The sequence below is a fragment of the Myotis daubentonii genome, chromosome 5, assembly GCF_963259705.1.
Source record: "Myotis daubentonii chromosome 5, mMyoDau2.1, whole genome shotgun sequence".
Taxonomy (NCBI): Eukaryota; Metazoa; Chordata; class Mammalia; order Chiroptera; family Vespertilionidae; genus Myotis; species Myotis daubentonii.
The window spans coordinates 20841945-20857890 of NC_081844.1; the positions used below are offsets into that span (position 1 = coordinate 20841945).

The window sequence follows — 15946 nt, forward strand, 5'->3', positions numbered from 1 at the left end:
AAGCATGGTGCACCTTCTGGTCAGGTTGTCCTGTGTCAAATGCAGGGCAGGGAGTTTCGTCAGTGTTGGCAGGATGGGGTCATGGGGAACGTGGCCCTGCATTCACTGGGAATTGGAGCTCTGTGGGCGTTTCCAAGTGAATTTTCTTAAGTTCCCTATAATCATAGACAGGGGCTTTAAAAATTTATTGAGATAGACAATTTGCATAATGTAAAATTCACTATTTTGGAGTGTATAATTCAGTGGTTCTTAGCATATTATGTTGCCTAATCATCATCTCTAATCCTAGAATATTTTCATCACTCCAAAAAGTTACTTCATAACCATTAGTAGTCACTCCCCATTTCCCCTTCCTTGGAAGGCTCTAATCTGCTTTCTGTCTCTATGGATTTTTAAAAAGTATTTTTATTTACTTTTATAAGTATATTTTTATTGATTTCAGAGAGGAAGGGAGAGGGAGTGAGAGGTAGAAACATCATTGATGAGAGAGAATCATTGATTGGCTGCCTCCTGCATGCCCCCCACTGGGGATCGAGCCCAAAACCCGGGCATGTATTCTGACCGCGAATCGAACCATGACCTCCTGGTTCATGGGTTGGCATTCAACCACTGAGCCACACCGGCCGGGCTGTCTTTATGAATTTGTCTGTCCTGGACATTTTATATAAATAGGATCATACAGCATGTGGTCTTTTGTGTCTGGCTTCTTTCAATCAGCCTGAATTTGTGAGGTTCAGACAATGGCCTCTAACCTGTCTTAGAACATTCTTGCTCCGAGTGTTTCCTAGTGGGTGGTGGTGATGGCAGAGACTGGGATTGTCTAACTACCTGGGCTCAAACTCGGCTCTCCTTAGTAGCTTGATTTTGGACAAGTTACTTAATGTAATGTCTCTGGGCTTTGTGTGACATTGGTAATGAGTGTTGTACTCTTCTGGGTTGTGGGGCTGGAGCATGGGGTCTGGCACATGCTCAGTACTCACTTGGGGCCAACTTAGCTACTCAATGAGCAGAGGGGAGGTTGCACCAGGAGCAAAATGGTCAGCACCTGGGAACTACACCCTTGAAGAGACATAAGTTCCTGCAACGTCCCAGGTGTGAATGCATAGAGAAGGCACTGTCCCTGGGAGAGGACTTGAGTTGGCCATGGGTCCCTGAGCTGGGACTGGCTCTGCGTGGGGTTCTTGAGTGCTTTGAACTCAGAGCTGGGGGAAGGAGGAGCACAGTGGAGCAATCAGGATGCCAGCCCACCACATCCCACCTTGGTGACCATGGATGGGTGGCTTAGCTTCCCAGCCTTCATCTCTAGCTGGCAGTGAGGATCAGTGCATGGGCTGCTCTGCATAGAGCTGAGACCAGCATTTGGTCCCAGTGTGTGCTACAGGAGTGGCTGGTTTGTTCTGGCCCACCTCTTAGGGTGGGGACCTGAGTCTGGGCTAGGGGAAGCCAAGTCAGGCTCACAATCCTTCTACCTATTCCCTGCATTTACCCACAAGGGGCTGGAACTTTATGAGACATGGGGTGGATGGCACTTGATGCCTGTCCACTGGCCCTGTGAGAAATGTCCTCTGTCATAGCTGCAGTCTGCAGACAGGGTGGGGTGGGTGTGTCTACTCAGCTTTAGGACTTTCATTGGTTCACACTCTACTGTGTCCAGACCCTTCTTCACTGGTTTCTCAGTCTCTCTGCATATTAGCAGTGAGGACTGAGCCTTAGATGGTCTCCTGGAATGTTCTGGGTCGGAAGGCAGGGACTGGCCTACCTCTGATATTCAGTGCTTTTTTTTTTAATCCTCACCTGAGGATTTTTCCCCCCATTGGTTTTTAGAAAGAATGGAAGGGAGGGGGTGAGACAGAGAGAAACATAGATGTGAGAGAGACACATGGATTGGTTGTCTCCCACATGCACCCCGACCATGAACGGGGATCGAGCCTGCAACTGAGGTATGTGCCCTTGACCAGAATTGAACCTGCAACCCTCAGTCCACTGAGCCAAACCAGCCAGGGCTGATATTCAGTGCTTTTATAAGAGCACCTCATAGGTGAAGTGACTATTTTTTTACATGTTTGTACCTTCATCCAGTCATTTGATTTTCACCATGCCCTCTGATTTTCACCTTAGATACAAAGCGCTCCCCTCTTCCCCACCCCTCCCCCCCCATCCCACCCAGGTACCCACATTGCTTCACCTTCTATCCTTTCATTTCTTGGTGGGGTGTGGTGGAGCTGGCCTTCCCTTCCCTCATGTCTTTTTTTTTTTTTTTAATATTTTTATTGATTTCAGAGAGGAAGGGAGAGGGAGAGATAGAAACATCAATGATGAGAGAGAATCATTGATCGGCTGCCTTTTGTACGACCCCTACTGGGGATCAAGTCCACAACCTGGGCATGTGCCCTCAACAGGAATCAAACCCGGGACCCTTCAGTCCACAGGCCGATGCTCTATCCATTGAGCCAAACCAGCTAGGGCTCCCTCATGTCTTAACCCAGCCTGAGTGGTTCTCCCTTCCCACCACATTGCCTAAGCCAGCTATGGTTTGCATTCTGATCACTGAGGATCTGGGTGCTGTAATGTCATTTAACTACCAAGGAAACCAGTCACTGGGTCTCCGGCATCTGCTCCCAGCCAATTCTGAGAAAGCCATTGGGTCTTTGCAGATATTCAATCTAAAGTCCTGGAGCTACTGTCCCCTCTTGTCTGTGGCAGACATGGTGAGACCCCCTGGAGCTCCTACTGGTGGGCTCCAACAGCGTACTCCTGCCAGCTTTACGACACTTGGGTACATGTACACCTTGATAGACCCCTCCCCCCCGGCCCCCTGCCCCCAGCTGGGAGGAAGCCTAATTCTAGCCAGGCCAGCCCAGTTCTTTGGGGGCCTCCTTTGTAAGCTGGCTAGAATGATGGCAGCTCCTTGGTCAGTGACAGAACAGTATATTTTTCTTACAGTTCTTGAAAACAGGTTTACCTTTCATTCCTGTTGCCTTTTCCCAGATGGGTCAGGCCAGGATATCACGCATCACACCTGCTGGCATAGCTGTGGGTCAGGGCCCAGTGTGGAGTGGAAGCCCTTTGTTCCACTCAGGTCAGTTTATGTTTGGTTTTAAGCAGCAAAAGCTCAGCTCAGCCTCAGCCCCCACAGTCCTGTTCACGTCACCTCCCTCCCCCATCCTGCCCTGAGCATCTCTCAGCTCCATTTCCTTTGCTACCCACTACTGTGCTGGTGAGGGCCTGCGGCATCTTTTTGTTTTGTTTTTGTATCAACAGTTTTACTGAGATATAATTCACCCATTTGAATTGTATAATTCAGTGGTTTTCAGTATATGCACACAGTTCTACAACCACCACCACCACCACCACAATTATAGAACATTTTCATCACTCTAAAAAGAAACCTTATTCCATTAGCCATCACTTTCCATCCCGCTTCCCGAGCCCATGAGAACTAATCTGCTTTCTGTCTCTATGGATTTGCCTGTTCTAGACATTTTATATAAATGAGATTATACACCAGATGGTCTTTTGTGTCTGGCCTCTTTTTGTGTTTTTTTTGTTATTGTTGTTAATCTCACCCAAAGATATTTTTTCCATTGATTTTAGAGAGAATGGAAGAGAGGGAAGAAAGGGGCACAGAGAGGGAGAAAGAGGGAGAGAGAGACATCGATGTGAGAGAGACACATCGATTGGTTGCCTCCCACATGCGCCACAGCCCTACTGGGGCTGGGGAATCGAACCTGCAACCCAGGCATGTGCTCTTGACTGGAATTGAACCTGGGACCCTTCAGTCCGCAGGCTGATGCTCTGTCCACTGAGCCACACAGTTCAGTTTGGCTAGGGCATCTTTTCATTTTCTTGATGGTGTCCTTTGAAGTACAAAAGTTTTAAATTTTTGTGAAGCTCAGTTTTTTTATTTCTTTTTTTTTGCTTTTGGTGTTACATCTAAGAACCCACTGCCAAGCCCAAGGTCATTAAGATTTATCCCATGTTTTCTTCTGAGAATTTTATAGTTTTAGCTCTTAGATTTAGGTCTTTGACTTATTTTGAGTTAATTTTTATATATGGTGTGAGGTAAGGGTCCAGCTTCACTCTTTTGTATGTAAAGATTCAGTTGTCCCCGTGCTCTTAGTTGAAAATGCTATTCTTTCCCCCACTGAATGGTCTTGGCATGCATCAGAAATTCAATTAGCCATAGACGTGTGGGTTTATTTCTGGACTCTCAGTTCTATCCCATTGACCTCTATATATCTCTCTCCTTATGCCAGTATCACACTGTCTTGATGACTGAAGCTTTGTGGTAAGTTTTGAAATAAAAAAGTATGAGTCTGTCAACTTTGTTTTTCTTTTTCCAGATTTTGTTGGTTAGACCGGCTCCATGGTTGAGTGTTGACCTATGAACCAGAAGGTCATGGTTAATTCCTGTCAGGGCATATGCCCAGGTTGCGGGCTCAATCCCCAGTATGGGGCTGCCAGGCAGCCAATCAGTGATTCTCTCTCATCATTGATGTTTCTATCTCTCCCTCTCCCTTCCTCTCTGAAATAAATAGAAATATAATAAAACAAAGATCGTTTGGTTAGTCTGGATCCCTTGAATTTCCTTATGAATTTTGGAATCTGTTTACAGTTTCTACACAGAAGCCAGTTCGGGTTCTGGTGGGGATTTTGTTGAGTCTGTGGGTTGTCTGCATTATTTCTGTTCTCTCTTTGCTCAGACACCTCCCCCACTGTGACCCCAGTGCCCTTCCTAAACGCACCGATGAGTCTTTGTCTCTGCAATGCTCTTTAATGGCTCCTTATCCATTTCGGAACAAGGCCCAGATTCTTTGACATGCCTAGGCTGTTGGCCACCTGCTGTCCCAGGCTGCCACACTTCGTCTCCCCCTCCCCCATCACCTGTCCTTCCCTCAGATGTGGTAAACCTACACCCCGACTCTCCACCACCAACCCCCTTTCAGACATTCTGTGTTATCTCCCAAACGTGTCAGACTTGAGATGTGCTCTTTGAATTAAAGGTCAGGGGCAGGGAGACTGCGGAGTAGAGAACGCAGCTCTCCAAAATAACTCAGAGATGCATTTTGCCTGTTGAAAGAAGAGAGAGTCGAGATGTTCTTGTCCTCAAAGCAGGGAGAGGGAGACATGCACAGTCTTCTGGTTTTGTCCCGAAAAGGCACCAGCCACCTGCAGCTCTGGCCAGCCCTGGGGATCAGCCTTACCACTTGTCCTTCCTCACCCCGACTAGAGATCCTCAAATTCACCCCTTTCTTTGAGTCCACAGCTACCACCTTGCCTAGGCCACTGTCACCTCTCCCTGGACCCAGCCTGAACCCTCTGCCCACCGTCCTGGCTCCCTCTGTTGGCTCCTCAGGCTACATTCTCTTCTGCCATCCTATTTCAGATAAGACATTCCATTAGACTTGTCTGGTTGAAAATCAAAGATGAGAGCCACCTGTCCTCCCTTTGGTCTCCAGGGATGCAGTGGATTTGCTCCCAGGAGGCCTTCCCTTGTGCATGTTTAAGGAGAGACAGCTATGCATATTCTCCCCTTCCTGTTTGCACGAATGCCACGGTGCAAAACACGTGCTCTGTTGCGTACCTTGTTCATTTCACATTGTAACTGGAAACTTGAGATCCCTTGAGTGGGCTGCACCGTAAGTCATCAGCCAGCCCTGCCTGGTTGAATTTGCATTGTTGATGATTTTGCTGTTACAGATGTTTATGTTGTCACATGTTCCATATACTTCTAGGATGCTTTTCCTAGGAGTGCAGTTGTCAGGGCCAAGGATTCCTGGACTGGCCATCTCTGTAGATATGGCTGACTTGGAGGGGCTTTAGCAGTGGAGTGCAGGTCCCACGCCCGCATTTGAACAGTCTCCAGGGGCTTCCCACTGCAGAAGCGAGGCAGCCTCTGCCGCCCTCATCCTGCTTCCCTTTGCTCCACTGGAATGGACATCCCCACACCCCTTGGAGCTCCCTGGCCCCTTCCACCAGGCCTCTGTATTGGATCTTTGAATTTACTTGAGACTGGTGAACACGGGGCATGTCTGAGATAACATGGTCACATTCCTGCCTCTTTTTCTGGTTGCCACCTGCTTGTTCTTCGGGTCCATCCTAAGTGGTACTTCCACTGGGGTCTTCTCCATCCATGTAGCATCAGTCTGGTCTCCCCATACCCCCCGTGACTCCACCAACACCCATGCTGTCTCTTCGTGCCTTTCATCTCAGTTCATTTGTGTTTAGATGTCTCCTGTCTCCTTCCCACCCCCAGCCATAGGCCCCTGGAGAGCTCTTTTCGTCAGGGTCCCAGCCCCTCTCCCGGTGCCTGGCCTCTCTTAGGCCATCGGTAAATATTTGCTGAAGGGACTTAATGAGAGATTGAGCCAAGTCACCCAGCTGAGATGCACACATTCACAGTGGGTGTGTGCAGGGTGCCACCCCGAGCACAGATGTCCAGGGGCTCCAGCCCAGGCTGTGACCTGTTATATTAGCATGGCTCCTTTTCACCAGTCTCAAGTAAATTCACACAACCCTTCCCTAGGAATTACAAAATGACTTAGACCGGGAAACAAGCAGTTTACAAGAGCTGGAAGCTCAGAAACAGGATGCCCAGGACCGCCTGGATGAAATGGACCAGCAGAAGGCCAAACTGCGAGACATGCTGAGTGACGTCAGGCAGAAGTGCCAGGATGAGACTCAGATGGTGAGTCCCGTTCCGCTGGAGTCCAGCATGGGGAGGGAGCTTCCCAAGGGCTTCTCCAAGCTCACGATGACCTTGAAACACAATGTGAAGAACACTGCTGGTTTGATAGAGTAGTTGGACATATCATTTGGAAAAATGTTTACACATTTGGGATTTGACCTCAGTCTCACTTGCCAAGTTGAGGAGAGATCAGCCTTGATCCCCAAGAACCTATGTGTTGTTCCTTGATCCCCTGGCCCGCGCCTGACAGCATGGGAGTCCAGCACACCTCTCTCCTTCCTCTGCTATCTTAACTGCTTGTTACAACCAGGGAGGCCCTAGCCTCAGCAGATTATAAAACCCCTATAGGCCTCGTGTGGGGACATTCAACCACTAGGACAGATTGCCTGTGTTTGTTCGAGCTTGAGCTTGAGTTCCTCTTTATCCCAACATGACTTTCTGTTAGTCACATGGGTGAGCATGTCTGCCTTGTTGTTTCTGTCTTTGTTTTGGGTGTAGAGGGCCCGTGAGGAAGTCAGGTGTCCGGCCTCCCTGGCTTAGCTTGTTCAAAAACCGTGAACTAAGAATTCTCCCTTTGGAGCCATATTTCATCTTATTTCAGATTTCCTCATTGAAGACCCAGATCCAGTCGCAGGAATCTGACCTGAAGTCCCAGGAGGACGACCTCAACCGGGCCAAATCGGAACTGAACCGGCTGCAGCAGGAAGAGACCCAGCTGGAGCAGAGCATTCAGGCTGGAAAGGTTCAACTGGAAACCATTATCAAGTCTCTGAAGTCCACACAAGATGAAATCAACCAGGTATCTCCCTGGGAGCAGGCCCTGCCAAGGCCTAGGGTTTTCTGCCAAGCAGAGCAGCTGCCACGAGCTGTTTGACTGGCGGGGCCAAGTGTCTGCCCTGAGGCCTCTTGTTCCCTTTGCTCGCACTCACTTCACTAGCATCCTGCCACCTGGAGGCTAATTGCTGAGAACCCCTGGTGTGTGTTCTAGCATCATGCTGACTTTGGTCTCACTCTTTTCCCTTCCCTGCCTGAGTGCATCTCATTTTCAGGAGTGGGCAGGGGCAGAATGAAGGGCATTAAATTAATGGCTCACTGGGAGAGAGCCTTGGGTTCAGGAAATGATCTCATCAGCCTGGTTCTCCCATAAGCATGAGTGTGGGAGACATGTCCAGTGCCTCTCTGTTCCCATGCAATTTGAAGACAATTACATTGAGGAGGCCCCAACCTATAATGAGCATTGTTGAATGCAGCGCCCTGTTCCGGTCTTCAGGCTTCCTGGGCAGCCCCTCCCTGTCCTGCTCTGATGTGAAGGCCATGTGGCCTACAGCGCTGCTTACCAGCAGAGGGAGAGCGCTTTTCCTGCCCACTATATGTGACAGCCATAGCACTCCCTGCTGGCCCTTGGGTCTCCCTCGTACAAAATGGGGATTATGTGTGCCCTCAGCAGTATTGAAATGGCTATTTGTGCTTCCTTCCTTCCTATCTTTCTTTCTTTTTTGTAAATTCTCACCTGAGGACATTTTTTCCATTGCTTCTCAAAGAGAAAGGGAGGGAGGGAAGGAGGGAGAGAGAGAGAGAAACATCGATATGAGAGACACATGGATTGGTTGCCTCCTGCATGTGCCCTGACCAAGGGCGGGGAGTGAACCCACAACCCAGGTACATGCCCTTGACCGGGAATTGAACCCAAGACCCTTTGGTGTGCAGGCTGACACTAATCACTGAGCAACACCAGCCAGGGGCTGTGCTTCCTTTCTTAACGAAATAGAGCTTTTGTTCTCTGATAGTTTACAGACAAAAATTTATCACAAACATGTACTGGGGGGGGGGATTTAATAACTAAATTGTGTTTTGTTAACATCTGTAGTATTATATTAAATATTTTTAGAATTTGTAAAATCTTCATAGGAGCCAGGATATAAGAGTATGTTATTAATAATAATGATAATAACAGTAACTGCTGTTTATTAATGCCCACCCTGCCAGACTCTGTCTTACTTATGATTTCCAATGGTTCACTTTGGAGAAGAGGGAACAGAGAGGTTAGGTCACCAGCCTGAGGTCATGCCGTGTGTACGAGACATTTAAAGTAAATGCCTGGGTCTGTCTGACCTCATAGGCTGTATTCCTTTCCTGGGCCTCACACGTCTTCTCCAGGACAAAGGAGGAGCAAGTGGGTAATAAAAACCCTATAAAAGAGAGTGTTACTTTGAACAGATTGTGAATCTGGGTTTTGTCTAATTTCAGTTTGTTTAGAATTGACAAATGGTTTTTTGAACTCATGCCTCTCTCAGGAGCTGGGGATACAGAGAGGTCTTCTGGGGCCATGAGAAGGACCTTGTCTTGGTTTATGAGGGTTCTCACTTGTAAATATGGTGACAGGGGTCACCTACTCCTTATAGATGGGTAATTTAGTTACCCACACGAGTTGCTCAGGGTTGTATGAAAAACATGTCTCACTTGAGAATTTTTCCCTAACTGCCACTTGATGCAAGTGATGTCTTTGTTGTGCAGGCAAGAAGCAAACTTGCCCAGCTGCACGAAAGCCAGCAGGAAGCCCACAGGAACCTGGAGCAGTACGACGAGGTGCTCGATGGGGCCCATGGCGCCAGCCTGACCAACTTAGCTGACCTGAGCGAGGGTGTCTCCCTGACAGAGAGGGGCGGTTTTGGAACCATGGTAAAGGTGGAATAAATATATTCTGGTCTTGGGATCAGGTCCCACATTGGGATCCGAGAAAAAACCCTCCCAATCGGTCCAGCACTTGCCAGCTTTGTTCTATCCAAGTGCAGGGCGTTTCTCATGTGCACTGCTGCTTTGAGAGTCCCCACCAGCCCCGCAGCCCAGCGTATGTGGCCGTGCTTCATCCAGGGCAAAGCAATGGGATAGGCCTGACCCCTTTGTAAAACCACTTTTTAAAAGACTTCCATCTCCGTGGGCCAATCACCCAAAAATGGAAGGCTTCTCAAACTTAACCAAACTTAGATCAGTCTCCTAAATTGTGAAACCCACATCCTGCTAATGGAGGGACTGAGGAAATGTGTTTGTCTGTTTCCACAAGGAGCACCTTGAAAATCAAATGTATTGATAAAGAGAAAGAAAATAGCCCCCTTGGGACATGGCTGCCTCACCTACGAATTGGCCTCTGTTCTGAAATTTTGGTTACATTTGAAACCTGGCACATGAGTCCAAACCTCATGAACCTGGGGGCCGTGATCAAGGCCCGAGGGGCTGTTGAGCTCTTAGGTTGCTGTGGTCTCTCAGGGTTCTGGCATCCAGCAGGTGCTACTTTTTCCTTAGATTGTCACGCCCCCCTGTTCCCACCAGTCTGCCTTTGTAGCCCTGAGCCCTGGTGTGTGCTGTTTCCAATTTAGTCTGGCTGAGGAGAGTCTCTGTGCTCTTGAGGGTGCCAGTGGGACGTGGTTGGTCTTGATGGGTTTGTTGTGCTTTGCTCCCACAGCCTTTAGCAGATCACCTTGCACTTCATCTCTCTCCAGGGCTCCCCTTCCAAGCCCTCCTTCTGCTCCCAGCTTTGTTTGCTTCCTGGATTCCTTTCCTCCTTGTAATTGGACAGCCTTTCTCGCTCTCAAGACTCGGTTCTTTATGTTCATTCCTTGACATGTTTCTTTTCTCAGTAGCCAAGTACTCAGTCCCAAGAATTTATGAGGAAGCTGAGCTTCCTTCCCCACATTGCTTAGAATATGCTGGTGGTGTTCTCATCTGTCTCCTCTCTCTGGCCATCATTGCCTCCCTCAGCCATTCAGACTCCTCTCTCTTGTGGAATTGTAAATAGGCGACATATCCGCTCTTGGGCCCATCGTCAGCTTGAATGTAGACGATGAATGTTCGTTCTTCATGAAGTGCGTGGGACAGAATTTCCTGCTTGGGGTCTGGCTCCCTCTGTGTGTATTTCAGCTTCACAACCCTGCTCTTACTTTCCCCTCCTTGTAACCAGTCCCCTCCCGTGGCTTTCGGCTTGTCTGATTCTGTGCTAGTTCAGGGAACACCTTGCTCTTAAACTGTTTGGCAGGGTTTGATAAAATTGGTTTCCTTGGATAAAAGTTGGCAGTGAAGTGGCAGTTTGCAAGTGGCCAGTGATTCCTCCATCCCCATTGCCCACAGATTTTTTTTTTTTAACCTTTCTTTATTTTTGTTCCAAGTGGAGCAGCGTTTAGATGAGAGTCAGTTCATCTTGGAATGTTGATGTCAGTTATGTTACATAGAAACTTGCAACTGATACCTGAAAGAAAAACTATTTATCTTGTACAAATATAGTTTTTAAAGCATTTTTTTGGTTTGTTTCCATTTCTTAATAAACACTTTGAAGAGGGCATTTTATTAATCCTGAACATTTCAAGACTGCTCCAAAGGAGAGGGAGCTCTTAGTTCTCTTCAGAGGGGTGAAAGTGAGGGATTTAGTCCTAAGATTAGTATAACCACAGAGCTGCATCTAGAACTTTCTTAAAGCCTAGGCACTACTACTAAAATTACTAAGTTTAGTGTTAAGCTCACACTGTGTTACTTTGTCCAAGAGACACAGGATTCTTAAAGTCATGGTTATGTCTTTTCTCTCATTGGATGATGAGTATGTTGACCTCTTGCCCTTGATGTCAATATCCAACCAATCTGTCTAGTAGAGAGTAGGTTATAAGTCAACCCTAATTTAAACCTTGCTGAGAACTCATCCTGAAAGACTGGGTTGTCTGTCACATCCAGCCCCTGTGACACACAGGAGCCAGTGTTACTGACATTCCACAGCTGATTATTAAATAGGAATTTTGTTAGCTGGTTGTTCAACTTTGATAACTTGAAATCGGCCACAATGTCTTTACACCACAGGAATTGGCAGAATCTGCCCATCAGGACTTTTTTCCAGAAAGCTGGTTCACCAGTACACCACTGCCCAGTCCCATTTAAAGGGAAGGAATGTCACAGAAACCCCTTTGATGTCCTTTCACAGGTGTCATTTCTATTTCCTATGAAGTACAAAACTTGAGACTGGTCACTGAACTTATGTTTGAAGGTATTTTAACCTTTGCCAAGGGACGTATCATTCATACCATGCTGGTCTGCTGCACTTGTATTTCCCAAGTTGGCAGATGGCTCATTTCTCGTGGATGGAAAAGATTATGGTATCTCTGTACCAGGGGAAATCTAGTTTTCTGCTCTGAATCTGTGAAATGGAACCCAAACCCCCGGTGGTTACCCTAACCACATGAGTCTTGCTAAGGTTTTCTGAGGCTTTTCCTTTGAAGGGGAGGGAGCAATGGCTGCCTCAGGGAGATAATTGCCCCTGAGAGAGAGTGGAGACCTGACTTTCAGTTTAGGGTACTCATGGTTGGAGCTTCCAGAATCAGTCTTTTCTCTGACATTGTCCACTGGTATTTGGCAGTCTTTCAAATGATGATGGAAAACATTTTTAAAAAGCAAATCAAAACAAATCCAATCAACTTGTAAATTGGTGCCAATTGAAAATGAAAGAAACGTTATTCTTAAGTCCTGGCTTCGTCTGTGTTGTGATCCCTCCTGATCCTTCTGGAGTAGGCACCTTGCCCATGGTACAGTTCGAGAGGCTTATTTCCCCCTGGCCTCCTTAGATCAGGACTCCATCCTATTTTCTGTGTCTGAGAGCCCCACTGGGTGCTCCTTGGGTACCCATCTTGTCATTAGCACCACAATGTCCCTACGGAACTGCGCTCTGCCATGCCACCAGTCGCGCGGTGCTTGCAGACCTCTGTACTTACTTGCCTAAGAACCTGCTGTGGTTTCCCCACCTTGGGAAGGTTTTCCCGCCCTGGCTGGAGGTTCCAGATGATCTCTCCCAGGTAAGAACAATTGCTTCATATTCATCAGAGGCCATGGGTGTTGGTTCGTTTTTTTTTCCAAAACCCAAGGCTTCCTGTTAGCCCCGTGCCTCTGAGACCCATCCTCCCCAGGTGGACCGGCTCATGTGGTAGGAAGCCTTGTCAGGAATCTTCCTTTGGCACCTTTGATGTCATTTCCCAGTAACCACTGTTTGTATTTTGACCAAAGCTCCAGCTCTTTTATTTGGTTTTGGTCAATTGGAAGAATGGATTCATGTGCCAGCCCCACAGATGCTGGCACATTCACCAGAGTCAGGGAGGATGTTGTGCTTTTAAATATCACAGTGAAACTTGCATGTTTTCACTGAGGATGTGTCTTTATTAACCAAAACACTCAGTATTTTTAAGCCAAATGCATTGTTCCCTTGCATACTGCAAACTCCACCTCCCCTCTTTATAGGCTGTTCCCACTATAAAAATGTACTCTTCAAAAGCAAATCTTTTTTTTCCTTTTGATTTAAATATGCGTGTTTGTTTCTAGAAATAAGCACTTAAAAAAAATGCAAAGTGGTGTATATGCTCTAGTAGTTCTAACTGCATTAGCGCTCACTTCCTCCCAGGATGCAAATAGCCAGCATGTATGTTTCTTGGTGTGGAAACAGCATGTTTTAAGTGCTCACAAGCTCTGAAATAAAGATGACTGAGGGAGGTCACACCTTTGAAGAGTCCTGCGTTGCAGTTGGTGGCTTGTTATATTTTTTAAGATTTCAAAAAATGTGACTTTTTTCTGTCTCAGTGATTTTTAAAAAAATTCTAATTGTGGTAAAATACACATAACAAAAATTACCATCTTAACCATTTTCAAGTGGGCAGTTCAGTGCCATTAAGTACATTCACACTGTTGTGTAGCCATCACTACCATCCATCTCCAGAACTTTTTCATTTTCCCTAACTGAATCTCTTTCCCATTAAACACTAACTTCCCATTCCCCCACCCTTAGCCCCTGGCACCCACCATTCTACTTTCTGTCTCCATGAATCTGACTACTATAAGGTCCGCCTATAAGTGGAATCATATATGTCCTTTTGTGACTGGCTTATTTCACTCAGCATAATATACTCAAGGTTCATCCATGTTGTGGCATGTGTCAGAACTTCCTTCCTTTTTAAAGCTGAATAATGTCCTATTGCATGTATATATACCACATTTTGCTTATTCACTCATCCATCCATGGATGTTTGGGCTGCTTCCACTCAGTGATTTTTAAATAAACTTATTTTAGAAGAGTGTTAGGCTTACAGAACAATTGCCAAGGTGGTACAGAGAGTTCCCAAACACCCCGCACCCACGTTCCCCTATTAAAATCTTTATATGGCACATTTGTCACAACTAATGAACCACTGTTGACACTATTATTAACTGAAGTCCATCTTCAATGATTTTTTTAAAAAGTTATTCTCTTTAGGGTCATAGCACTTAAAGGAAAAATGATGAGTTAGGTATGGAATTCTATACTTTGATTTAAATCTGAAATAATAAAGTCCCTGTCCTGTCTCTTCACAAAATTTTAGGATGATCCTTTCAAAAATAAAGCCTTGTTATTTAGCAACAATGCCCAAGAATTGCATCCGGATCCTTTCCAGGCAGAAGACCCCTTCAAATCTGACCCGTTTAAAGGAGCCGATCCCTTCAAAGGTATTTCATTTGGCTCCCACTCTCTCACTGAAAGGCTGTTTAGTTTGTGCCATTGAGGGTTGTTCAGTGACCATAATAGGTGGGAGATATCACCCCCTGAAATGGAGGAGGAAAGGAATTCTCTGAGCCTCACGGGCCTTTTGAGTTTTCACCTTACCCATTTAACTGAGGAGCTGAGGCCTTGGGGTGTGGTGGGAAGAGCTCGTGGCTTTCTCGGCCACTAGACACTTCGCACTTCAGTTTCCATCCACCAGTGGGTGGCACATACTTCCTCACTGCACTGGAAGGATTGGTAAGATAATCAGATACAGTAACGATTATGAAACTACCTAGCGAATGACAGATCCCCACATAAATCAAAGGACTCAACTGGTGGGTTTACCAGAGCTACACGTGAGTCAAAAATAACTAAGAATTTCTAGAAACAAGATTTCCTATGTTTCTCCATTTTTTTTTTCATAACAAAACAGTATTTCCAGGAAATACTGTACATTTCTGAGAAAGATACTGAGGCAGGGAGTGGCAGTGGGAGCCTTTCCAGTTGCAGATTTGGAGTGAAGCACCTTGGGCAGCTCCTGAGGCTCAGATGTACTGAGCTCAGCATGGCTCCAGGGTGGGCTACGTGGTTGAGGACTGGGGCAGCCCGGGCCCCCTGTTCTAATAGCCAAGGGAGGTGAGGGGGAGATGAGATGCAGGAGTGTCATGTGGCGAAGGAGAAGAGTGAATCCTGGCTTGTACATTTCCTCGGACTCTGGCCTGGGTTGAGCAGCCAGAATACCTTCATTTCATCTTATGTCCCAGCCACGAAAAACTGCCTCAGCCAGTGGCCTTCCCTGCTCTCCACTTTGATAATGCCAGGGTCATTTCTACTGTGAAGCTAAACGTTTCTCTCTCCTCTAATCTAGGTGACCCGTTCCAGAATGACCCCTTTGCAGAACAGCAGATAGCTTCCACAGGTAAAAGCCTTTGTTAAGAGACACGTTTCATGTACTCGTCCTCGGAATAGTCTGGTTCCTAGTGCAAGCTGAAGGCAATGTAAAAACACCGTCCAGTCTCCTCCACCAGGTCCCCCACCACAGGGCCGCAGGGAGGTTCCTTTCTGAAGGAAATGGGCAGTAACGTCCCTCCCTTTCACAGTCCGGTGCCCTTGTTGCCAGTCTCCCAACAGAACTAGAAAAGGAGCTCCCGGCAGCCCGGTGATTGTTGCCCACAGCAGCTCAGTCACTTGTGCCTGCTCATGTCCCTGTGGCAGCTTCAGGGGGTCCTGTGCAGTACATGCACATGGCAGGACTTCTGTCCACCCATTCCAAGAGCGGCGGCAGTGTACATTGGGAAGGGCAACCGTTTGCATTGCACGAAAGCCTGGTGTCTTGTTCCTTCCTGGTGATGGTGGCTGTCCCCCTTCTCTAGTCACCATGCCGCACCCCACATTTGAGGTGAATGAACACACTGTGGTTGTGGTATTGGGATCACTTTGCCTATATTTTTTCTTTTATTTTTTTACTGAGGTAAAATTCACACAACACTTAATCATTTTAAAGGGAACAAGTCACTGGCATTTAGTACATTTCCAATGTTCTGCCACTACCATCTCTGTTTAGTTGCAGAATATTCCCATTACCCCAAAAGGAGATCCCATCCCCATTAGTAGTCATCTCCCCATTTTCTCTCCCCCAGGCCTTGGCAACCACTAATCTGCTTTTCCGTTTCTATGGATTTGCCCACATTGTTTATTATTTTTTTTTTTTTAAATATATT

The 15946-nt window shown here is 46.9% G+C and overlaps 1 protein-coding gene across 27 annotated transcripts in view; it reads left to right on the top strand.

Annotated features, from left to right (window-relative positions):
• The window catches only part of EPS15L1 (epidermal growth factor receptor pathway substrate 15 like 1), a 102054-nt gene that overhangs the window by 50370 nt on the left and 35738 nt on the right, over positions 1-15946 (top strand). For 23 of the 27 annotated variants that reach the window (XR_009452952.1, XR_009452953.1, XR_009452954.1 and 20 more), the window contains 5 exons: positions 6527-6688; positions 7290-7487; positions 9203-9373; positions 14065-14188; positions 15094-15144. Coding sequence is in view for 24 of the 27 variants with exons in the window: in XM_059696368.1 (XP_059552351.1) it covers positions 6527-6688; positions 7290-7487; positions 9203-9373; positions 14065-14188; positions 15094-15144 (706 nt within the window). In the remaining 3 variants the exon portion in view is untranslated. The remainder of the gene's footprint in view (positions 1-6526; positions 6689-7289; positions 7488-9202; positions 9374-14064; positions 14189-15093; positions 15145-15946) is intronic. The other 4 variants (XM_059696365.1, XM_059696367.1, XM_059696371.1 and 1 more) reach the window with 2 other exon arrangements.